We start from the raw sequence: 26209 nt of genomic DNA, 5'->3' as shown, positions 1-26209 counted from the left end.
ATATTTCATTATATTTATTTTATTGCAACAGTCGTTGTTTAATAGCCATGCCTTGTGTAGTTAACTTTTCATGCTTTCTTGCGTTCCACATCATGATTAGTCAACCAAAGACAATAAACATCAGCAATAATAACAATGTGCTACTTCTGAGAATTAAATAAACCACACATTTGTTCCCCTCTCCCCCCCACACTAAATTTAGAGGCTCATCATTGATGTTTTGCAGTTTCTAACAGCAACAGCTGCCAGAACATCATATTATTTTTATTAGCCATATAGTGCAAGGAAGCCTGAGGCTTATACTGCACCAGGCAAAAAAAAAAAAAGAAAGAAAGAAAAAATTTCCAAGTTACCCTGAGTGAGAGTAAGCGAGAGAAATAGAAAGGAATTACCAAGAAAGAAAAGAATGATATCCAACTCAGGACCCTGGGTGTGTCAAGCCCATACTCACCAGATGTAAGCCCCTGGGGTTAATATGTACATATACGAGAAATGATGTAGTTGTCAGTCATTTGACATTCATGAAAAGCAACCAATAAGTAATAACAATCTTATTACTGATCAATTATTAACAATCTTAGTGAACACACATATTACTCAGTAATAGCATTAAATAAGAAAATATTGTTGGATTAAAAATTACTCAATTTGATGAGTCCTTTCAGAATGAGCCACTTTAAATTTTCAGTAATTTCCAAAACATTGCTCACTCACACACACCTGTAACTTCTTACCTGAATGTTCCTACAAGTATGAAATTAAAGTTCATTTATGCCTAACTGCCCAGAAGTAGTGCAACCCTAACTCTATTAGTTTTCAAGAATGCAATTTTAACATTATATGACTCAGTCTTTACGAAAAGTCATTAAACTACAATGTGTAGTGGAATGGGAACATAATAATAATTTGCAATTAAGACAATTTAAATAAATTATATAAACAAGCACAAAATATTATGTGCACAATTTAGATTTTTTTCTTACCTGTAATCTATTAGCTCTAAATATTTAACAAAAAAAAAAAAAAAATAAATAAATATATATATTTATTTATTTAATATAGCCTTAAGTAATTTATCAATTTAGAGGAGGCTAATATGTAAGATACTGAATCTATATTGAAGTACGGTTACAAATAATGCAGGTTAATGTGCAGACGACGAACGAAGTAACAACCCAAGTAACATATAATAGCCTATGGCGGCACCAATGGCCATTCCTGAAAACATATATGGAATGCAAAGCAAAGTAAATTACAATTAAAATTAAATTAAAAGATGTTAATTATCGGTAAAAGATACATTGAAAGGGACTTTTTCTAGGGCTAACCCTCTCAATGTATCAACCATAATTAACGTAGCTATCTGTTTCTGTTGTCATCAGCTTTAATTACAAAAGCTGATACCTAGAATTACAAAAGCGAAAGACAGTCTTTCGCTTTTGTAATTCTAGGTATCTTTCTATAAATTCGTGATTTGGCTATCTGTTGGGCTAATAGTCATCCTGCCAGTTAACAACTAAATTGTGATATACCATGATGCTATTTTGTAGCATAACTATTATCTTACATCTTATTAATAATAAGTTTTATTTTTCGCTTAATATATACTATTTTGCTTTCATCTGGACTTCGTTAAGCTGGCGAATGACAACAGAAACAGATAGCTACGTTAATTATGGTTGATATATTGAGAGGGTTAGCCCTAGAAAAAGTCCCTTTCAACGTATCTTTTTACCCATAATTAACATCTTTTAATCTTTTAATTTAATTTTAATTTGCTTTGTATTCCATATGTTTTCAGGAATGGCCATTGGTGCTGGCATAGGCTATTATATGTTACTTGGGTTGTTACTTCGTTCGTCGTCTGCACGTTAACCTGCATTATTTGTAACCGTACTTCAATATAGATTCAGTATCTTACATATTAGCCTCCTCTAAATAGATAAATTACTTATACTATATTAAATAATATACAGATTCTGGTTAATTTATTTATACAATTATAATTATCTTATTTATAATAATCTTATAATTTATTCTTAAATTCATATATACATTTTTGCATATAACGGATATATATATATATCTGCACCAGAATCCAAAATACCTTCACTACAAAAAGTTAATGTTTGTAAAAACTCCACATTTTGTTTTTATGTTGTATATTAATATATGGTGTACCAAAAGACTTGTAGGAAAATTTTCAATTTTATGAGACCCCAAATTCAGATTGTTTTCTCAATATTCTTAAATTTCAGCAATACTTTGTTACATAAAAGTTCCTTATTGGCATGAAATTTAAGTTCAGTTTACATTTAAGAATTGCAAGGAGCAGCATTATCCTAACTTTATTAGTTTTCAAGAAAATGGTTTTAACACTTCTTGACTCAGCCTGTATAAAAGTCATTAAATTCAATTTCAATCTTTAGGGAGGGAAAATACAAAAAGATCTGATAACATTTTGCAGTTAAGAAAATTAAAGTAAGCAAGAAATTGTGTTAATTGGTACAAAACATGTGTACCATTTGGTTTATTCCTTATGAGTTTCTATTATATTTAAACAGTTAGCCAAACAAAAAAAAAAAAAAAAAAAAAAAAAATGTATAAATTGCTGCAAAGGAATTTAAAATTCCTTTGCTACAGAAAGTAATGTTTGTAAAAATCTCATATTTCATTTGTAGCACAAATATAAATAGACAATGTCCAGAAATCCTGCACTGGTTCACACGAATTAATAAAAAAATCCGTATTTTTAATGCTGCATATTTAAAGCACAGAACAAACAAGAGTATTCGCTAATTCACACATTCTAAGTGATTGCAATTCAGACCAAAGATATTGTTAGTGAATCGACATCCAAAACTTTGTAAAGTAGAGAAGTTTACGGCATCGATTTTAGTAGGAATACTGTGTGCTTATCTTCCATTTTTATAGATTTATAACCAAAATGATTCAACTGGTCAGTATTAAATGAGAAATTACACCATAATGCTTTGACAGGTTAGACCTCTCCAGCAAGTATAATATGTCAATACGCCACAGTAACAATTAATAAGTACTTCACACTAATACTATGCCATCCAATCAAAGCTCAAACCTTGTGGTGATATTCAAATTTCTTTGAAATTTGTGAGGGATAGCTCTCTCCTGGTAATGGCTATTGCCTGTAATCATTCATATGTATAACTTCATTCAGAAATTATTATTTCTCAATACTAATCATTTTCTCAAGTGTCACAATTCATTCAGTGAATTGGATCTAATTAGTTACCTTTATTCAGGTGTGCTTAAGAAGCTTTGGTTAACTGTGCTTTCACATTCTATTATTGTTTAGTTGTGGGCTTATTCAATTCAATTAAATTCAATTCTTATCACATAACATTTTACAGAAACAAAAATTCACACACAAATCTTCTGAGTGCTGTCATGATCATGATCATTATCAAATGAAGTGATGAGAGAGAGAGAAGGGGGGAGATGGATTTTGGCTTTAAAATTAAAACGACAAAGTTTTTCAATCTAAAAAATATATATAATTAAGATGTATCAAACTTGAGGATTTTTGGTATGTGCTGTAGAATCTCTGTCTACAATTTATTTAATGTACATGCTTTACATATCATCCACACATTTGTACAGGGATGGGATACACTTAAATAGAAAGGACGCAAGAATATTTGCTGATGCTATCGAGGCAGTGTTAGGTGGGTCGGAAAACTGCTAGCTTTGGGGGGATTCACAGACTAAAAGGTTAAAAGTAGCCGCAGGCAGAGGTGTACGTGATTCTTGCACTACTTCTATTAGAATAAGCAGCAGCGTGGAGCAAGGGGGTGTTGGGGGTTTCAGGGACTGATGGCAGTCACTGTGAAACAGGTGGGTATAAGGGATGTGTTAGGGTAACTAATAATAAGAATAGGTACATGTATACTTGCATGTATACCAATGCTAGAAGTATAGTACATAAATTTGATGAATTTGAAGTGTTGGTCAAGACATCAAAGGCGGATATTGTTGGGATAGCAGAGATGTGGTTTCACACAGATATAAGGAATGCAGAACTGGAATTTGGGGAATACAGTGTGTACAGAAAGGACAGACAAGATAGGAAGGGAGGAGGTTATGCTGTTAATAAAGAAAAACATAAAATCAAAAGAAGTGCATCCAGTTGATACAGATGAACAGTGCACTGTTGAGTCACTTTGGTGTGATATAAGCACTGCGAAAGCAAAAATAAGAGTAGGAGTGTGTTATAGGCCTAATGAACTGAATGAGTACAATGAACAATTGTACAGAGAAATAGAGTGGGCTAGTAAATCAAAATGCCTTATAATAGGAGATTTTAACTTCCCAGACTCAGACAGGAACTTATGGGTTGGTCACTCGCACATTAGTAAGACTTTTGTGAATTTATTGGATGATTGTTTTCTACAGCAGCATGTTCGAGGGGCAACCAGAGAGGACAATACTCTTGAACTGGTTATCGGCAGTGATCATTCGTGTATTAAGAATTTGCAGATAATGTAACCATTAGGTGGCACTGATATGGTAAATCCCATATCAGTACACTGATCACAGTGTACTGATATGGGATTTACTTAAAGATATTGGCGCACTATAGCGCTGGCAGCTTAAGCGCCCCTAAACCCCCATAACACAAACAAACAAACTTAAAGATATAATTACCATCAGGGGTAAAGGAAGAGGTCTTTGCTTCGGTAAAGGTGACTACAGTGGTCCCAGACAGTTTTTAAATTCTGTAGAGTGGGACCAACTGATGAAGTTACCAACAGCAAATTCTAAGTGGGAAGCATTCAAGGAATTAATAGTGGAAGCTACTAAACGTTTCATACCTATTAAGAAATATTGTTCAGGGTTTAGGCCTAAATGGTTATCAAATGAACTAATGAGGCTCGTGACAGAGAAGAAAAAGACATAGGATGCAAATAAATTATCAGGCGACACAGAAGTCTATGATATATATGAGCTAGTCTGTAATCAAGTCACAGAGGAGGTTAGGCAGGCGAAGGCAGATTCCGAGAAATATTTGGCAAAGGATGCTAAGAAAAACAGAAAGGATTTCTTTACTTATATAAACTCTAAAAGGAAGGGGATGAATCTGATTGGTCCACTTGACATCGATAGTTTGACTGTTGATGATCCTGCTTAGAGAGCAAACAAACTGAATGAGTATTTTGCATTTACATTCACACTTGAGGAGTTAAGGTTTGAAAATACCACAAGGTTATCAAATTGTAACAGAGTGCTTAATGATTTTGTAATAACTCAGAACAAAGTGGAGGACAAATTGTTGAAGTTAAACATAAGAAAGGCATCTGGAGTGGATGGGATTTATCCAGTTATATTAAAGGAGGCGGCAAAGGAAGTAAGCAAACCCTTAGCCATAATTATGAGAGCATCTTTGGACTCACGGGAGGTCCCCACAGACTGGAGATGTACAAATGTGTCCCCAATTCACAAACGGGGATTGAAGGGTGACACGAGTAATTACAGACCAGTTAGTTTAACTTCTATTCCAGGTAAAATAATGGAGTTATGGTTAAAGATGCATTGCAGGATCATCTAGACAAGACAGCAGCAATAATTCATATACAGCATGGGTTTGTTAAGGGAAAGTCTTGTCTGACAAATTTTATTGGTTATTATGATGTGGTTACAAAGGAACTGGATGCAAAAAATAATTTTGATATCATATACTTGGATTTCAGGAAAGCTTTTGACTGTTGCACATGGAAGATTACTGTACACATTGGAGCAGAATGGTATTAAGGGTAAGTTGCTACAATGGATAAAAGGATGGTTGAGTGGGAGAAAACAGAGAGTGGTAATCAATGGGTGCTGCTCTTCATGGACTAATGTTATTAGTGGAGTCCCACAGGGTTCGGTGTTGGGTCCACTGTTGTTTTGTATATTTATCAATGATATTGATGAAGGTGTATCAGGCTTAGTATCGAAGTTTGCAGATGATAACAAAGGTTGGCAGGGTTGTTAATGACAGTAATGGCAGTGTGTTACTGCAACAGGATCTAGAAAATTTGGGCAGATGGGCTGAGAAGGCAACTGAAGTTTAATACTGAAAAATGCAAAGTACTGCATATGGGTAGAAGTAACCCCAGAGAAACATACACTTAAGATGGTAGAAAATGAAAAAGACCTGGGAGTAATTGTTCAGTCAGATATGAAGTTTTCTGAGCAATGCAGACAGGCTGCCAGGGCAGATCATGGGGTGTTGTCAATGATATACAGGAATTTTGCTAGCAGGGTAAAGGAAGTGATTGTCCCTCTGTATAAGGCAATGGTCAGGCCATGCCTTGAGTACTGGGTGCAGGTCTGGAGGCATCATTTTAGGAAGGATGTAGATTTGCTTGAGAATGTACAGAGAAGGGCAACAAGATTGGTGAGGGGAATGAAGGGATCCTCTTACCAGGAGAGAATTAAGTTCTGCAAATTGCAGCAGCTGGAGACTAGGCACCTGTGAGATGATCTGATAGAGGTGTATATGAGTTTGTAATAACTGAGAATGGCCTTGAATGGGTTGAGCATGCTAAATTCTGATTTGATTCTTCCACTTGTTCAGATTATGAACCTAAGGGGGCATAAATTGAAATTGAGGAAGGACAGAGGTAGAATAGATGTGCGGAAATTTGCCTTTAGCCAGCAGGTGGTTAATTGCTGGAACAAACGTCCATCTGTTGTTGTTGAAGTTAATAGGTTAAATAAATTTAAGGAGGAACTGGACAAACATTTAGAGGAGATTGTTTTGTATTTTTTTTTTTTTTTTTTTTGCTGATGTTGCATAATCTCATACACTTGCTTTCTTGCATCACATGCCACTACTACTACTTCTACATTAAGTGCCAACAAATAATTGCTAAATTTCATAAAGTGGCACTTGCATCCAAAATCTGGATATTACAAACCATCAGAAATCTGCTGTATGGTATTTCAATATTATTATTTTTTTAAACTAATAATGAATAACATAGGCCCCCACAGGCAAAAAGTCATCTCATACCAAAAGCAGTCATATTAGGGCATCTACGACAAACAAGACAACTGTTTTACCCATTCTCCATACACATGATTCAGAACTCTCGCCATAAAAAAAACCACGTCCATCTTTCAACTTAGACATCCTTATCTTCTATTTTATTATATTCTAGTTTTATATCACATAAAGTAGCATTTAATTATATTTAGCACAGTGATGAAAACTGTAGTAAAATAATAACAATATGTATAACACATCTATCTCAGCAATTAATTAACAACTCAGTAATACATTTGTTTCAAACAGGGCCACATTCGGTCTATCTGCACAATGAATTACTTACATTAGTCAAATGTCTTACAAAGCTACATTAATAGAATTTCCTTCCTAAATTCAATCTTGACAATGTTTTACACATAAAAAAAAATGTTTTTATATAAATTAAACTGTTTATAATAAATTAAATGTTTGTTATTTGCTTTTTAGGAGCATTAGCAACTAAGGCCATATTGCTCCGGGATATGCGGTGGTCATTCCCTGACCTTTCCGCATCCTCCGTATTTGGTGGTGACGGGCTCGAACCCCGGTCTAATCAAGAAGCGTGTGCTACGCACTGCTGCTCCTTCCCACCTGGCTACGGAGGCGCCAATAAATTAAATAAATTAAATGTAAATACCACTAATTAAACCAGGTGAATTGTTGCTATCAAATGAATTGGAGATAAATCACATTGGTCCACTAGATACAAATGGTTTAACTACTGATGATCCTGTTCAGGTTGCTGAAAAACTGAATAGATATTCAGCATCTATATTCACATGTGAGAAATTTTTTCTGAGATGGGAATGCCAGATATGCAACAAATTCTTAACAGAGAAATAAATGATTGTGACAACTCAGAGGAAAATGGAAGAGAAATTATTGAAACTAAACACAAATAAGGCACCTGTGGTGGATGAGATGTTTCAAATTATATCAAAAGAGGCAGCAAAAAAGGTAAAAAAAAAACCTTTAGCCATAATTATCAGAGCATCCTTGATTCAGGGAAGGTCCCTATGGATAGGAGATGTCGGAATGTATTCTTAATTCACAAAGGAGGAATCAACGTGAGTATTTACAGATACAGTCAGTCCTCGTATAGCACGATAGTTGTGTTCCTAGAAACCCTTGTGCAATGCAAAATCGTGTAATATAAACAACAGGCCCTATGGTAAAAATAGGGTTAGGTGCCGACCACCCAAGATTGAACGCACATTTTAACCAAAACATTACCAAACACAATAAATAATGGTAATAAAATACATAAGTATTTTATTACGATTATTTATTATTATACGTAATCATTTTAATTACTTAAATATTTTAAGTAATACGTAAGTATTTTATTACGACTATTACGTAATAAAATATTGCTAATGCTTTTGCTTCTATCGTAAGCAAACTTGTTTTTTGTTTGATTTTCTATGCAAACAGATGACAGCCGTTCCATCTCTTCCAATTCTTTGCGTCTTAATCTAATGGATTTTAATTACACTTTGAGTTGTTCCTGCTATGAAAGTTGTTTTTATTTTCTCTGCATTCTTTGTAATTCTCAGCGTTGCATCATTTAGGTCTGTAGCACGTGCAATATCACATGGTCTTTCATTTCGCTCAAAGTGTTTCATAATTTCATATTTTTTCTCTATCGGCAGAGGCAGACTGGCCATTAGCCTTACCGGGAAACCCCGGTGGGCCGGAGGCAGGTGTGATTTTGGCCATAAACCATAGTATGAGGCCACTATAAATTTTCCCGGGTAAGAATTTTTGACCCAGTCTGCCTCTGTTTATCGATATTGCTTTCCTTTTTCTCTCTGAATCTGCAGTGTCTTCACCAGGATGCTTCCTTTTCACACCCTTTAAGTATTTTACTCATTTTTAGGGAATAAAGCACAATTACAAAAGGAAGAGGGAAGAGGCATGCTTGATACACATAAACAAAGCTGCGTGCTTGTAGCAACTGAATAAACAACACTGTAAAGGCAGAGATACACTATTAACACCTCACATTTTACTAAAGCACATTTCTAGGGGTTACTACCATAAAACTATAAAAACAATTTCCAGTTGCCTTTCTGCTAATGGAATCTGTTATAAACTGGTAGTAAACTCGATCTAATTGCATTTGTGATTATACCGATAGCTGGAATTGTGTTGCTTTTTAAGTTATTATGGTGAAATGTGTTTCCCCTTCACTGATATAAAAAACAAATACATTTTCAGAATCTCCTCTTCATTCCTATCGTGTTGCGTTCAGTTGGGGTGATTCCATGTTCGACTGCCATTTCTTGTAAACACAAAGGCGAATCGTGCATAAGTGAATTCAGTTCGTGTTATATAAGATATCGTTCCCCTATTTATAAATCGTGTATGATCGAATTTGTGTAGTGTAAACACATGTTATACGAGGACTGACTGTATGTAAGTTTGACTTCTGTTCCAGGGAAAATTATGAATGAAGTAATTTGGGACTATTTAAACAAGAATGCAATTATATGGCAGTAACAGTAAGGCTCTGTTAAGGGGAAATCTTGGCTGAACAATCTGACGGGGATACTACAATGTAGTAACAAAGGAACTTGGATGCAAAAAATAATTCTCTTACCATATACTTGGATTTCAGGAAAACTGATACTATTACACATAAAAGACTGCTGTATAAAAAGGAGAAGTGCAGCATTAGGGGAAAGTTACTGCTATGGATAAAAGGACGATTGAGTGGGAGAGGACAGAGTGGTTATTAATGGGCAATGCTCACCTTGAACTACTGTTATTAGTGGAGGTCCTCGGGTTCAGTGCTAGACTCATGGTAATGTAATACTTTTTTTGCACAATAAAATTCACTTGATACAAACAAATAATGCAGTTTAATTAGTGTTGTATTTGATTAATTCACTATGAACAACCACACAATATCCTTCTCTCCTTTATCATGTAAGCTGTCTCTTACATAATAAATAATGTAATGCTTGATTATAATCAAGTATCTTTATCCAGAATTTGCCTCGTCTCTCTTCTAAATCATCAAGAAATTTTTTTCTGGAGGGAGGGACTAAAATGTCAGAAATATTTCTGCAATTGTCATTAATTAATATTCGATTAATGTTAATTAATCAAATATTAATTAACATTAATATTTGATTTTATATAATGTTAATTATCATTAACATTATATAAAATCAAACTTATTTAAACAATTTTTTCATATTACTTTTATTTAATATAACGAAATTTAAATATTAGATTATTTTTTTCTTGTTCCTCAATAGATTTCACTTATAATGCATAGTGACCTCATGACAAGCCTACTGAAGTGTGCTGGGTTGTTTTGGATTATCACCAAAACAACTCAGACCATAAGAGAGACATGACTAATTTGGAAAGGTTTACATATGAGTCCAATATCTCTGCAAGCCATTAAGGTAGTAGGTCCAGAGTTCAGTTGAAGCAATCTGTATAAATAAGGAAGAAACCTTTCATCAAATCTACAGCATGATTTTGCAACTTACCACTGTCACAGAATGTCGTAATTCATTATTTTCAATACATGATACTAAACGCAGCAAAAGATCCATGACTGCAGATGTTTCAATATGATTGAGCACCAGTGACACAAAATCTTCTTTGGTTTTTAAAAAATCGAACATCTGGGGGGAAAGAAAAAAGGGAAACATTTAAAATACAATAACTGCTTAAATAAATCATGCATATTTCTTCTGTTCAACTGAATCTGTTTAATTACAATGAAACTCTGTTGGCCAACACTCATATTCAAAATGAAATTATATTGTACCAACCAACAAGCAAACTGTTCAAAAATAATTAACTTTAATCTACAAATTTAATCACATATACATATAAAAAAAACAGGAAAAGAAACCTTAAAAGCTGAGAACTGTGTAAATAAAAGCGCTAAAACCTATATACAATGAACTAAAATAAAATACACAAAACTGATATAAAACCTTATGAGAAGCTTTTGAGGCATTGGGCCTCTGTCAATTCAAAATAAGAAATACGCAGACATCTTCCAGTGCATTTCGTGATTGGCAGAAGAAAAATAAAATTGCGTGTGTACCCTGTACACACAAAAGATGTTTAATGTGTAAACATCTTTGATCACACCTACTAAATTTCAAACAGTTAGAACTGAAATCATGAATGATGTAATTTATGCTCACGCCCGGTACTTACTCTACCGAAAAAAATGTTTGGAAAAGGTTAGGCAAATAGCCTAATTACCAATTCGAACGTAGCCATTTGTTGAATAGTATTATTGCAACAATACAAGTATTTTTATTGTTACAATCATACTATCACGTTGGATCACGTTACTCTGTCATGCTTTGTTGAAAATTACACATGCAGTATTACAAGAGCTGCAAGAAACAGTATCTACACATAATATGCTAACAAAACTAAAACTATGACTTGGCTAAGGATCTAAACGAGTACAAGCGTGAGATGGTAACAATGCACATTCCATTTCACAATGAGGACACACAGATACTGTCAGAGATTAGCATTAATAGAGGCATGCAATGCAAAAAAACAAGCTTATGCAGCATCAGCCAAAAAAAAAAAAAAAAAACCCTCCCATTTCACTCCTCCATTCGTTTCAAATGCCTGTCCAGTTCGGCCTTAAATTTATTTAGGCTATCAACTTCCACAATAAAAGATGGAAGTCTGTTCCACCAATCAACCACCCACTGGCTAAAGGCAAATTTTCACACACCTATTCTACAACTGTCTTTCCTCAATTTGAATCAATGCCCCCTCAAGTTCTTAATCTGAGCAAGAGAAAGAATCTCATCAGCATTCAGACTGCTCATCCCATTAAAGGCCTTATATACCTCAATCAGATCACCTCGCAGGTGCCTAGTCTCCAGCCTCTGCAATTTGCAGAACTTAAGCCTTTCTTGGTAAGAGCACCCTTTTTTCCCCTCACCAATCTTGGATGCCATTCTTTGTACTTGTTCTAGCAACTCTACATCCTTCCTAAAATGAGGCCTCCAGACCTGTACACAGTACAGGTCTGGAGCTGTGGCCTGACCATTGCCTTGTACAATGGGATAATCACCTCACTGTCCTTGCTAGCAAAATTCCTATATATCATTGACAAGACTCCATGATCTGCACTGTTCAGCAAACTTCATATTTGACTGCACAATTACCCCCAACTCTTTTCCACTTTCACTTCCCCGAGTGTAGTATCACACAGTTGGTACGTTTCTCTTGGATTATTGCTACCCATATGCAGTACGTTGCATTTGTCAATGTTGAACTTCAGTTGCCACTTCTCAGCCATTTGCCCAACTTGTCTAGATCCAATTGGAGTAGCATACTGTCTTTAATGTCTTTAACAACCCTGCCAACTTTTGTATCATCCGCAAACTTTGACATTAATCCTGATATACCTTTATCAATATCATTGATGAATACACAAAACAACAATGGGCCCAGCACCGAACCCTGGTGGAACACCACTAATAAAATTTGTCCATAAAGAGCAGTGTAGATTAATTACCACTCTCTGTCGTCTCCCACTCAACCATCCCTTTATCCAATGTAGCAACTTACCATTAATGCCATACCTCTCCAATTTGTATAGCAGTCTTCCATGTGCAACAGTATCAAAAGATTTCCTGACATCCAAGTATATGATATCAAAATTATTTTTGACATTCAATTCCTTTCTGACCACATCACAGTATCCAATCATATGGGTCAGACAAGACCTCCCTTTAACAAACCCATGCTGTGTCTGCATAATTACTGCAGTCTTGTCTAGATGATCATACAATGCTTCTTTAACCAATGAATCCATTATTTTCCCAAGAACAGAAGTAAAACTAACAGGCCTGTAATTACCCATGTCACCCTTTGATCCCCTTTGTGAATTGGCGATACATTTGCACATCTACAGACTGTGGGGACTTCCCGAGTCCAAATAAATGCTCATAATTATGGCTAAGGGTTTGCTTACTTCCTTTGCTACTTCCTTTAATATAACTAGATAGATCACGTCCACCCAGGTACCTTCCTTTATGTTTAACTTCAAAAATTTCTCCCCAATTTGCTCTCAGTTATTAGAAAAGAACTTAGCTCCCTGTTAGAGTTTGATAAACTTCTGGCATTCCCCTCATTGAATAACTCCTCATGTGCGAATGTAGATGCAAAATACTCATTCAGTTTATCAGCTACCTGAGCATGATCATCAACAGTCAACCCATCTATGTTAAGTGGTTCAAACTGATTCATCCCTTTCCTTCTAGAGTTTAGATAAGTAAAGAACACTTTGCTGTTTTTCTTTGCATCTTTTGTCAAAGATTTCTCGTAATCTACCTTCACCTGCCTAACCTCCTTTGTGACTTGATTACAGACTAGTTTATATCTGCCATAAGCTTCTGAGTCACCTGATAATTTATATGCATCCCATAAATTTCTTTTCTCTGCTACGAGCCTCATTAATTCGACTAACCTCCGTTTAGGTCTGAAACTTGAACAGTATTTCTTAGTTGGAATGAAAAGCCTAGTAGCCTCCAAGATTAAGTCCCTGAAGGTTTCCCATTTAGAATTCATTTAGAATTCAATGTTGGTAACATCATCAGTTGATCCCACTGTACAGAATTTAAAAACTGTCTGAGACCCCTGTAGTCACCGTTACGAAAGCAAAAGCCCTTCCCTTATCCTTGATGGTAGTTACCTCTTTGAGTAAATCCCACATCAGTACACTGTGATTGCTGTCACCTAGTGGTTCCTTTATCTGAAAATTCTTAGTGCATGAATAATCATTGCTGATAATCAGATCAAGAGTATTAATCCTTCTGGTTGCCTCTCGAACATGCTGCTGTAGAAAACAGTCATCCAATAAATTCACAAAAGCCTTGCTAGTGTGCGATAGTGTGCGAGTGACCAATCCGCAAGTTCCAGTCAATATCTGGAAAGTTAAAATCCCTCATTATAAGACATTCTGATTTACTGGCCCACTATTTCTTTGCGCATTTGCTCATTATACTCATCAGATTCATTAGGCCTATAACACACACCTACTCTCATTTTTTCTTTCCCAGTGCTTATATCATCACACCAAACAGACTTAACATTGCATTGTCCACCAACATCAATTTGATGCACTTCCTTAGATTTTGTTTCTTAACAGCATAACTCCTCCTCCGTTCCTGTCCTGTCTATCCTTTCTGTACACGTTGTACTCCCCGAATTCCAATTCTGTCCTGCTTATATCTGTATGACACCACGTGTCTGATATCCCAACAATATCTGCCTTTGATGTCTTGACTAGGCACTTCAAGTTCATCAAATTTATTAACTATACTCCTAGCATTGGTGTACATGCAATTATACCTGCACCTGAATTCCAATAGAACCAGTGCAAGAATCCCTTTTGCCTCTGCCTGCTGCCACTGTTGACCTTTTAGTCTGTGTATACCCCCACATGCTAGCAGTTTTCCGACCCACCTAACAATGTCTCAATAGCAACAGCAAATATTCTTGCACCCTTTCTATTTAAATGTACCCCATTCCTGTAGAAGCAGTCTCTCCTCTCAACAATCACAGACCAGGCTGAAAACATTTCTACCCCTTGAACCTTGCACAATCTCTCCAACGACTATGAATACAATATCTGGTTTGTCATAAGAAACTTAGTAGTCTACTTTACAGGGGAAAAATCACTGCATGAATAAAGCAATTGCAAAAGTAATTTTTTTTATGTACAAAACTATCACAAGAATGGATGATTATTTTTAAGAAGTAACTGCAATTACATATGAAAAACTCAGAAAAAACTGCAATTACATATGAAAAAAGTCATTCTGCAGTGGATGTACATTTCAAGAACAAACGTAGCACTCTCCAAAATTTCTAGATCATTAGCTCTATTCCACACCCCCCAAAGGGAAACAGCACCCTTTTAGGCAAACGCAGTCAATGCACACAAAAGGAGTAACCAGAACAAACGTCTTACCTTACAAACAGTGACAGTTATATGTCAGAGGATGTAAGTTCATTTAATTTTCTTCCTTTTCATCGCTGCTAAGCACAATCTCTTCTGCACCTTCTGGATGCTTCTAAGTCAAAATTTTTTATAGTCTCAAACAAGCACAAACCACCACTTTGCTTATTGGAAGCTCGAAGTGGTGGAACCCATGTTTAGTCTCCAGTTCCGGTCAACCCTTCCCCATCTCTTCCATCATGCAGTATGATTGATAACTTTTGAGGTTATGATGACCATCGTTGCGAGATCCAATCTTCCTTACATTTCGAGGGTACAGCTCTAAAACGGTGTTCGCAGGCCGGCCACTAGTTAGTTCACCGGACCGGACCTATTGGTAACTCTCTAGGAGGCTTCCGAATCAGCTAGTGTATAATCTTGCTACCTACCCTACTCTGCCAGATAGTGACTGGAGGAAGTCCGAGTAGTGTGTATGCGGGGGCATTGTCGAGGCCACGTTAAGTCAAGGATCTGGGTATATTCTTACCATGTGTACGCCATATCCAAAAATTTCATTACTTCATACAGCACGTCCCACCTACTTTTTCTTACCATTGAATACACCATGAATTGTCAAACTAATAGAGTAAGCTTATCTGCGAAAAGATCTAAACCTCGCAAACACTTCCTAATTCATTTCACAAATATACGTGGTCTCAATTCTAATCTCAACGATGTCCATTTCCACTTGCAGTCTGCCAAACCCCATGTACTTTTTCTGACAGAATCTCAGCTATCAGTTGATTCAACTACTGCTCATCTCAGTTGCCCAAATTATTTGCTCTATGATGCCTTTCACCTCAAAGGTGGTACTTGTGCATATGTCCGTTCTGATATTCCCTGTCAGAGACTTGGTAATTTGGAATCTACTCCTTTCGATCTTCTCTGGCTTAAAATCTCTCTACTTCACTGTATCAAATTCATTTGTTGTCTCTACCATTCTCCCAATTCCACTAATTACTTGGAGCTCTTTGACTTCCTCTCTTTGCAACTTGACTTTCTCCAGTCCAACTTTCCTAACAGTGAGGTAATTTTCCTTGGTGATTTTAATGTTCACAACTCCAGCTGGCTTCCATTTTCTAGTACCCAGCTGGTCGAGATGCTAACGCTTTTGCAATTACTAATGACCTGGCACAGATTGTTCATTTACCTACAAGAATACTGGACAATCGTAACCATATAGCCAACGCGCTTGGTCTTTTTCTCGCAAACAACCCTTCTAAGTACACGGTCGAAGTGAGAGGCCCTTTAGGCACCTCAGATCACAACTTGGTGACTGTCTCTTCTCCAATGGAGCCTTTATCTCATGGCTATTCCCAACCTCGTATTGTTTGGAATTACAAGAATGCAAAATGGGATGACCTGCGAGATTTCTTTTCTTCCTTTCCTTGATCGGATTACTGTTTCAAAACTTCTGATGTCAATGTTTGCTCAGATCGTGTCAGTGAAATTATTCTTGCAGGAATGGAATCCTTTATCCCACACTCCACTTTAAAATCTCGTCCTTTATCTAAACCTTGGTTTTCCAATAAATGTGCTAAAGCTGTTCAAGAGAAGAACGTTGCATACTGCAATTGGCTTGTTTCTAATTCTTCAGTTTCATTTTCTGCCTACACCAAAGCTCGCAAATATATTGTGTATAACACAAACCGAATACACTTATGCATGATTCGCCTGTGTTTACAAAAAATGGCAGTCAAACGTGGAATCACCCCAATTGAACGCAACACGATAGGAACGAAGAGAAGATTCCGAAAATGTATTTATGTTTTTTATATCAGTGAAGGGGAAACACATTTCACCATAATAACGTAAACACCCACACAATTCCAGCTATTGGTTATAAACAGTTATCAGAATCTGTTATAAACGGGTAGTTTACTACCCGTTTATAACAGATTCCACTAGCTGTAATACAACTGGAAATTGTTTTTATTGTTTTATGATAGTAACCTCCAGAAAAGTGCTTTAGTAAAATGTGAGCTAGTGAGGTGTCGGTAGTGTGTCTCTGCCTTTACGGTGTTCTTTATTCAGCTGCTACATAAGCGCAGCTTTGTTTATGTGTATCAAGCATGCCCCCTCATTTTGTAATTGTGCTTAATTCACTAAAAATGAGTAAATTACTTAAAAGGAAAAGTTCTGGTGAGGACACTACAGATTCAGAGAGAAAAAGAAAAGCAATATTGATAAGACAGAGGGGGACTGGGTCAAAAATTCTTACCCGGGAAAATTTGTAGTGGCCTCATACTAGCATTTATAGCAAAAATCACAGTGGCCTCCATTGTCTTCTGGCCTACGGCCAACCAGGGTTTCTCCGGTAAGGCTCATGGCCAGTTCGCCTCTGTCGATAGAGAAAAAATATGAAATTGTGAAACACGGAGTGATATGAAAGACCATGTGATATTGCACGTGCTACAGGCCTAAATGAGGCAACGCCGAGATTTAGAAAGAATGCAGAGAAAATAAAAAGAACTTTCATAGCAGGAACAACTCAAAGTGTAATAAAATCCATTAGATCAAGACACAAAGAATTGGAAGAGATGCAACCGCTGTCATCTGTTTAGATAGAAAACCAAACAAAGAACAAGTTTTCTTACAATAGAATCAAAAGCATTAGCAATATTTTATTACGAATATACGTAATATTATACGTAATATTTAATTTTATTACATAAGTATTTTATTACAATTATTTATTGTGTTTGGTAATGTTTTGGTTACAAATGTGTGTTCAATCTTAGGTGGTCGACACCTAACACTATTTTTCCCATAGGGTCTGTTTTTATATTGCACGAGGGTTTCTACGAATACAACTATCGTGCTATACGAGGACTGACTGTATGTGATATCAAAATTATTTATTGCATCCAGTTCCTCTGTAACCACATCATAGTATCCAATCAAATTAGTCAGACAAGACTTCCCCTTAACAAACTCATGCATTATCCGAACTATAACTGCAGTCTTGTCTAGATGATCCTGTATTGCTTCCTTAACCAGTGCCCTCATTAATTTCCCAGGAACAGAAGTTAAACTGACAAGACTGTAATTACTCGTGATTCCCTTTGATCCCCCCTTTGTGAATTGGGGACACATTTGCTCATCAACAGTCCATGTGGACCTCCTCTGAGTCCAAAGGAGCTTTCATAATTATGGATAAGGGTTTGCTAATTTTCTTTGCTGCTTCCTTTAATATAACTGGATAGATCCCATCCACCTCAAGAGCCTTTCCTATGTTCAACTTCTTCTCCACTTTGCTCTGTATTACAAAATCATTTAGCTCCCTGGTAGAGTTTGATAAACTTTTGGCATTCACATCCCTGAATAATTCCTCATGTGTGAATTTAGATGCAAAATACTCATTCAGTTTGTCAGCTACCTTAGCAGGTGCATCGACAATCAAACCATCGAAGTCAAGTGGACCAATCTGATTCATCCCCTTCCTTCTAGAGTTTACATAAGTAAAGAAGTCTTTACTGTTTTATTTGCATTGTTTGTCAAAGATTTCTCGTAATCTGCCTTTGCTTCCCTAATGTCCTTTGTGACTTGATTACAGACTCTCTTATATCTACCATAAGCATCTGTGTCTCCTAATAATTTATATGTGTCCCATGCATTTTTCTTCTCTGCCACGAGTCTCAATAGGCAGTCTGACATCCACTTAGGCCTAAACCTTGAACAGCATTTCATAATTGGTATGAAAAGCCTAGTAGCTTCCAACATTAATTCCTTGAATGATTCCCATTTAGAATTTGTTGTTGGTAACATCATCTGTTGATCCCACTGTATAGTATTTAAAAAATCTCTAAGACCACTATAGTCACCTTTACGTGGCTAAAGCCCTTCCCTTTACCCCTGATGGTAGTTACATCTTTAAGTAAATCTGACATCAGTACACTGTTATCACTGCCACCTAGTGGTTCCTTTATTTGCAGATTCTTAATGCATTATAATCACTTCAGATAATCAGATAAAGAGTGTTAATCCCTCTGGTTGCCTCTCTAACATGCTGCTGTAGAAAACAATCATACAATAAATCCACAAAAGTCTTGCTAGTCTTGCATGAATGACCAACCCACAAGTTCCAGTCTATATCTGGGAAGTTAAAATCTCCCATTACAAGACAATTTGATTTACTGGCCCACTATTGTTCATTGTACTCATCAGAATCATTAGGCCTATAACACACTCCAACTCTCAACTGTACAGAGAAAAAGTGGGTCAGGATGTACTTCCTTAGATTTTGTGTTTCTAAACCAACAGCATAACCCCTCCTCTCCTTTCTGCACACATTGTACTACCCAAATTCCAATTTTGCATTCTTTATCTCTGTGTGACACCATGTCTCTGATATCCCAACAACATCAGCCTTTGACGTCTTCACCAGCACCTCAAATTCATCAAATTTATTTACTATACTCCTAGCATTGACAGACATGCAAGTACACATGCACCTGTTCTTACTCTTAGTTACCCTTATACAATCCATGTATTTACTGGTTTCATGATGACTCCCAGCAGCCTTTGAAATCCCCAGTATCTCGAGTTCCATGCTGCTGCTCATTCCAATAGGAGCAGTTCAAGAATCACTTTCACCCTGTGGCTACTCTTAATCTATTATATGCAAAGGATGCAAATATTCTTGCACCCTTTCTATTTAAGTGTATCTCATCCCTCTAGAAACAATCTCTCCTGTTAACAAGCACAGACCATGCTGAAAAAAATTCTACTCCACGAGCCTAGCACAATTTCTCCAGGGCCGAATTGATTGACAAGGCTCTCATCATATATTCCCTCCTATCGTGTCTGGCAGAATTACAGACACTTTCAAATTTAACCCTAACTTGCAACTTTTTTTCAATATTGACCTGTACTTGTTAAGTAAATCCACAGATCTCCTACTCTTAATGTCATTAGTGCCAATGTGTACAACAATTTGAAATTTAATGTACTTAATGGTCTTTTTAACTAGAAAATGAAAGAGAGTAAGAGTCCAACGTTTCTGTTTTGTCTAAAAAAAAACATTTATTTTTTTGCAGTTTTCGGCAGAATCATTTATTTATTTTTTTTTAAATAGAAGGTATAAAACACAGCACTTAAATTTTTTTATTTTCTTCTTACTATTTAAAGTATATACAACAGTATTGTATTCTATTAAGAAAAGACAAAAAAAACTGACACTGTTTCTGTTCAAGTGCAGAATTCAAAAACCTCAAAAAATTTGCAAAAATTAAAAAGAAAGTTGGGAACCTGTCAGACCTTTACAGGTTGGGTTGACCTTTCTCTAAAAAAAAAAAAAAAAACAGCCAAAATTGGGCCTTCTCTGTTCGAAAACACTGTGGCCTTAATTTTTTGCAACAATCTAGCAATTTAAGGTTTTTCCTTTACTGGAGATGACAGATGCATTCATCCCATAGACTGGAGTTTAGAATAAGGGCCATAGTGGAAGATCCAGATCTCATCACCTGTTTTCAGGTCTTTAAAACAATCTCCTTGACAGTTATTGCACTCTTGAAACAGGTCTAGGCAGATCTCCTGCCTGAAGAATTTAATTTATCTTGTTAACAGGGTAGGTACCTACCTATTTGCAGAACATTTTCTTATAATCTAAGGTGTCTAAAACTATTAATACACTTCTCTTTGAAAACATTAGTGCTTACATAATTGCGTAAGTGGTTACTGTCCTATCTTTTAAAATTATTTCAACCCAACTCAAGTGTTTTCCTCAATGCACACAGATTTTGGTCTCATTCCAACTTATCTGGTCACAAATGTCATTGATTCCTCCATTAAAACATGCAAGTCATTAACAATCATTGCTTATATATAAATAGTGCCATGTTGGTATACTTTCAGCTCCTTTTGTATACTTTGGTATACTTTCCTCCTGTTTATGGCAGGAGGAAACCTGCTGTAAACAGTGCTTAAAACTGAACCTTGAGGTATTCCTTCATCTTGAAAAAAAAGACCAAGAGTTAGATCCCATATAAACTTGGAAAGACCAATGGAATAAAAAAAAAATGTAATAAAAACAACAGGGAACTGACTTCTAAGAAAAAAATGATATAGTGGTCTTTTAAAATACCAAAACTCAATTACTTAAAATACGATGGACACTAAGTGCTCTTGTTTTAGGAAAGCAACTTGGATAGATGCTTCCTATCTAATTAAATGACCCAATCTGGATCATTAAGAATTTAGAGATAAATGAATGATGTGACAGTGTAATGATGTGCGATTTACTTAAAGCTGCAACCACCAACTACCATCAAGGATAAAGGGAAGGGCTTTTGCTTTCATCACAACAATAATCTCAGACAGTTTTTAAATTCTACAATGGAACCAAATGATAATATTACCAACAGCAAATCTATGTCATAAGCATTCAGGGAAATAATCAGAGAAGTTACTGGACGTTACATACCAACTAAAAAATACTGTTGAAAGCTTAGACTTAATGAATGTCAGATGAACTAATAAGATTTGTGGAAGAAGAGAAAAATGCATGGGATGCATATAAATTATCACCTCCTTAATTGTATACTTTCACCTCCTTAATGGTATATTGTGATACAGAAGCCTGCAATCAAAACACAAAATAGGTTAGGAAAGATTAGGCAGATTATGAGACATCAAAGGATGCAAAGAAAAGCAACACAGATTAGTTTTTACTTATGTAAACACTACAGGGAAGGAGGATGAATCACATTGGTCTACTTGATATTGATGGTTTAACTGTTGATGATCCTGCTCAACTTGCTGACAACCTGAATAAGTATTTTGCATCTGCATTTACATAAGAGGAATTGTTTAGGCAAGAAGATGTTAGAAATTTATCAAACTTTAACAGGGTGATAAATGACGTGATAACTAAGAGGAAAATGGAAGAGAAATTGTTGAAGCAAGACAAAAAAAAAAAGGCACCTGGTGTGGATGAGTTCTATCCAATTATATTAAGGGATGCAGCAAAGGAAAGAGCCATTTTTGGATTCGTAAGAGGTCTCTGCGGGCGAGTTAAATGTATACCCAGTTCACAAAAGGGAAGATCAAATGGTGATGAGTTATTACACACCTGCTAACTTACTGTCTGTTCTAAAGAAAACAAGGGAGCCACTGGTTAAAGAAGTAATATAGGACTTTCTAGACAAGAGTGCAGTTATACTTCAGTCAGAGCATGGATCTGTTATGGGGGCAATTCTGTCTGACCAAATGTCATTGGATACTATTATGCAATAACAAAGGAACTAACTGGATGCAAAAAATAATATTACTGTCATATACTTGGATTTCAGGAAAGTTTTTGATACTGTTGCACATAAAAGATTGCAGTACAAATTGGAGCAGTATGGCATTAAGGAAAGGTTACTTCTGTGGATAAATGCGTGGGGGGAGAGAGAGAGAGAGAGAGAGAGAGAGAGAGAGAGAGAGAGAGAGAGAGAGGTTATCAATGGACATTGCTCATTGTGGACTAATGTTATTAATGGAGTCTTCCAATGTTCATTGCCTGTTGTTGCTTTCTGCATTTATTAATGATACTGATAAAGGTATATCAGGCCTAGGTCTGCAGATGATATGAAGGTTGCCAGGATGCTTAATGACAATAACCAAGGTGTGTGTCACTGCAACAAGATCTAGAAAGTTTAAGAAAATGGGGTGAGAAATTGCAAAATAATTTTAAAAATGCAAGGTACTGCATATGGGTAGGAGTAATCAAGGTTAACATACCAACTGTGTGGTACTACACTCAGGGTAGTGGAAAATGTAAACGATTTGGGGTAATTGTGCAATCAGACATGAAGTCCCTGAGCAGTTCAGACAAGTTGCCAGGACAGCTGATGGGATTTTGTCAATGATATACAGGAATTTTGCTAGCTTGTTTGTTTGGTTTGGATTTTATTGGTGCATTAGCAACTAAGGCTATAATTCGCCAAGACCAGGTAATATCTAAAAATTTAACATCTCAGTGACCTAATTAATTAGGTCACCATGTCCACATCTAAAAACAAAAAACATAAATAAATAACAATAACATATAAATTTTAAATACGATTAAAAACCTTCATTGCTTTCAAAAAAGCTAAAAACAGCAGACATGTTGTCGTCGTCGGATAAAATCTGACTGAGTGTATAAGGCTCAGTCAGATGATTAAAAGCGGTAAAACGGGTGCTGCTAAAATCTGGACAGTCAATTAAAAGGTGTCTGATCGTTAAAATTGTGCCACAGGACACACACATAGGAGGGTCATCAGCCCTCAGCAAAAATGAATGAGTCAAATGACTATGTCCTATGCGGGTCCGGCCGAGAACAACTTCCTCTTTACGATTCCTGCGCAGACTAGACTGCCACGGTTCAATTACAGGCTTTATACGATATAATTTATTCGCAGTCTGTCTATTCCACGAATCCTGCCATTGGGAATGTATCGTTTGGTGTATTATTTGCCTGTAGTCTGTATAGGGGACTGACGGGCAGCAATTGTTATTGGGAACTGCTGATTTGGCTGCGGTGTCAGCCAAATCATTTCCCCTAATCCCAATGTGGCTGGGAATCCAGCAGAAGCGGATATCATATTCACGTTCATGGAGAAAGTGAATCTTCTGCTGAAGGCTAGACAGAACTGGATGAGAATTACATCTCACAGTTATGAAAGCCTGTAACACGCTGAGAGAGTCGGAATATAAAATGAACCGATGGTATTGGCATTCACTAATGTGATCCAAGGCTAACTCTATAGCGTGCAGCTCTGCAGTAAATATGCTGCATTCAGAGGGAATCTGCTCCGATGTAGTGGTGTCTGTAAAGACAGCAGCAGATCCCACATATGATTCCGACTTCGAGCCGTCTGTGTAAACTGGCGCGAAGTCAGAATGTTCAGCTCGGTGTGCTGAATAAAGCTGCAGGTAGACAGGCGATGGAGTGTCTGACTTTCCCCAATTTCTAAGGGACAAATCACATGCCAGGGTGGAAGGGGTTGCTTCGGTGTTTGAGCAACCTTGTCTACCTTGATATTAAGTTCTTTGAATAGCACTTGGAGACGAATACCAAAAGGACGATTGGCAGTCTTACGGGTGTTGCACAAATTTTCCCATCGTGGCTCAAAAACGGATAGCCAAGTAGGATGGTCTGGCAGGGATTTCAATTTTAAAGCGTAGTTTAGGGACAACTGCTTACGTCGAAGCGATAACAGCGGTTCGTTTGCTTCGACGTATAAGCTCTGGACTGGAGATGTTCGATATGCTCCAATAGCGGTACGGAGAGCCAGATGATGGACAGGGTCCAGCCAACGAAGTACACTGTCTCTGGCCGAATTGTATACCAGGGACCCGTAATCAAGTCTGGATCGTACAAGTGCATGGTAGATGGGTAGTAGGGTGCATCGATCCGCACCCCAAGATGTAGAGGAAAGAAAGCGCAAAATATTCAGCCCTCTTGTGCACTTTGTGCGGAGTTGACGGATGTGATCCAGAAAGGTCAACTTTTTATCAAATACGAGTCCCAAAAATTTGGTGTCCGCCGCTACTGGAATAGGATTTTGTCCGAGCCTTAATTCAGGTTCAGGATGAAGATTACGCTTGCAACAAAAGTGCACGCAAACAGTCTTCTCCGGCGAGAACCTGAAGCCATTAGCAAGTGCCCAGGAATTAAGACGATCAATGGCTTTTTGCAGTTGTCTTTCAATAACCCTCATGTTGCATGACTGACAGAATATGCTAAAGTCATCAACATAGAGGGCACTGTTTACGGTTGGAGGAAGTTGTTCTGTGATGGAATTTACTTTGATGGCGAAAAGCGTGACACTTAAAACTGATCCTTGTGGTACTCCCTCCTCTTGGTTAAAGGAACGAGAGAGTGAGGATCCCACACAAACTTGGAAAGATCGATTGGCTAAAAAGTTTTTAATAAAAATGGGCAGTTGCCCCCCCCTAAGAGCAAGGCTATGCAGATCTTTTAAGATGCCAAATCTCCAAGTTGTGTCATACGCTTTCTCCATGTCAAAGAACACTGACACCAAGTGTTCGCGTTTAAGGAAAGCATCCCGGATGGATGTTTCCAATCTAATAAAATGGTCCAAAGTGGACCGGTTCCTTCGGAAGTCGCACTGGATGTTGGAGAGAAGGTCATTTGATTCTAAATACCAGATTAAACGAGAATTAACCATTCTCTCCAGGATTTTGCACAGACAGCTAGTCAGAGCAATAGGACGATAATTTCTAGTGACTTTTGGATCCTTTCCTGGCTTAGCAAAGGCAAGAACGATTGCCTTGCGCCAGGAATCCGGAAACTGCCCTTCAATAAAGATTCTGTTATACAGAAGGAGCAGATAATCCATGCCGACTGGGCTAGCCGAGTGGGTAAAGTACCTGCCCGGCAACCCAAAGGTCGTGGGTTCAATTCCGCCTCGGGCTTGGATCAAAGTACTGCAAAAACTTTGGGAGGTGCAATATGGTCACAGAAGCCGATGCGCCAACAACTACCAAATCAAAAAAAAAAAAAAAAATCAGATAATCCATAGATTTTGGTGAAAGATGCTTAATCATTTCATAATGGATTCCATCTGGTCCAACAGCAATTGCTTTGGAAAGAGCAAGGGCTCTTTTCAGTTCCTGAATAGTGAATGACCCGTTGTAGGGATAAATGCTCTTGGACTTAAAATTAAGTGCCTGTTTTTTGAGTTTATGTTTCAGGACCAGGAACTCTGGGGAATATGAAGATGTTGCAGAGATGTTAGAGAATGTTTCCCCAAGAGAGTTGGGTATTGCAGTTGGATCTGCAATAGTGCATCCATTATAATCTAGGATTGAAGAAGGGTGGGATGTATATTTTCCCTTCATTTTTCGGATTTTATCCCAGACTACCTTAGAGTTGGTAGACTGGTTAATGGATGATGTAAAATGGATCCATGATTCCTTTTGACTCTGACAGCGGATATAGCGTGCTTCGGCTCATGCACGTTTAAGGGCTATAAGGTTGGTCGTGGTAGGATATCGGCAGAATATCCCCCATGCTTTGTTTTGAGCCTTTTTTGCTGCTGTGCATTGTGAATTCCACCAAGGTTTGGGAAATGGTGGAAACCGGGCAGATGTTTTTGGAACAGCATTCGCAGCTGCTTGGACGATAATTTCTGTGATGTACGTTACTGCATCATTGA

At 36.9% G+C, this 26209-nt stretch overlaps 1 protein-coding gene across 4 annotated transcripts in view; it reads right to left on the bottom strand.

Annotated features, from left to right (window-relative positions):
* fmt (phosphatase 6 regulatory subunit 1-like protein fmt) overlaps window positions 1-26209 on the bottom strand; it is a 477658-nt gene that overhangs the window by 352545 nt on the left and 98904 nt on the right. For all 4 annotated transcript variants that reach the window (XM_090388378.1, XM_090388363.1, XM_090388382.1 and 1 more), the window contains exon 6: window positions 10555-10692. In XM_090388378.1, coding sequence (XP_090244504.1) covers window positions 10555-10692 — 138 coding nt within the window. The remainder of the gene's footprint in view (window positions 1-10554; window positions 10693-26209) is intronic.

The sequence above is a fragment of the Mastigoproctus giganteus genome, chromosome 2 (genome assembly GCF_048544385.1).
Source record: "Mastigoproctus giganteus isolate SK-2022 chromosome 2, ASM4854438v1, whole genome shotgun sequence".
Taxonomy (NCBI): Eukaryota; Metazoa; Arthropoda; class Arachnida; order Uropygi; family Thelyphonidae; genus Mastigoproctus; species Mastigoproctus giganteus.
Note: the sequence above shows the minus strand (reverse complement) of the source record. Positions and strands in the feature narration are given on the sequence as shown.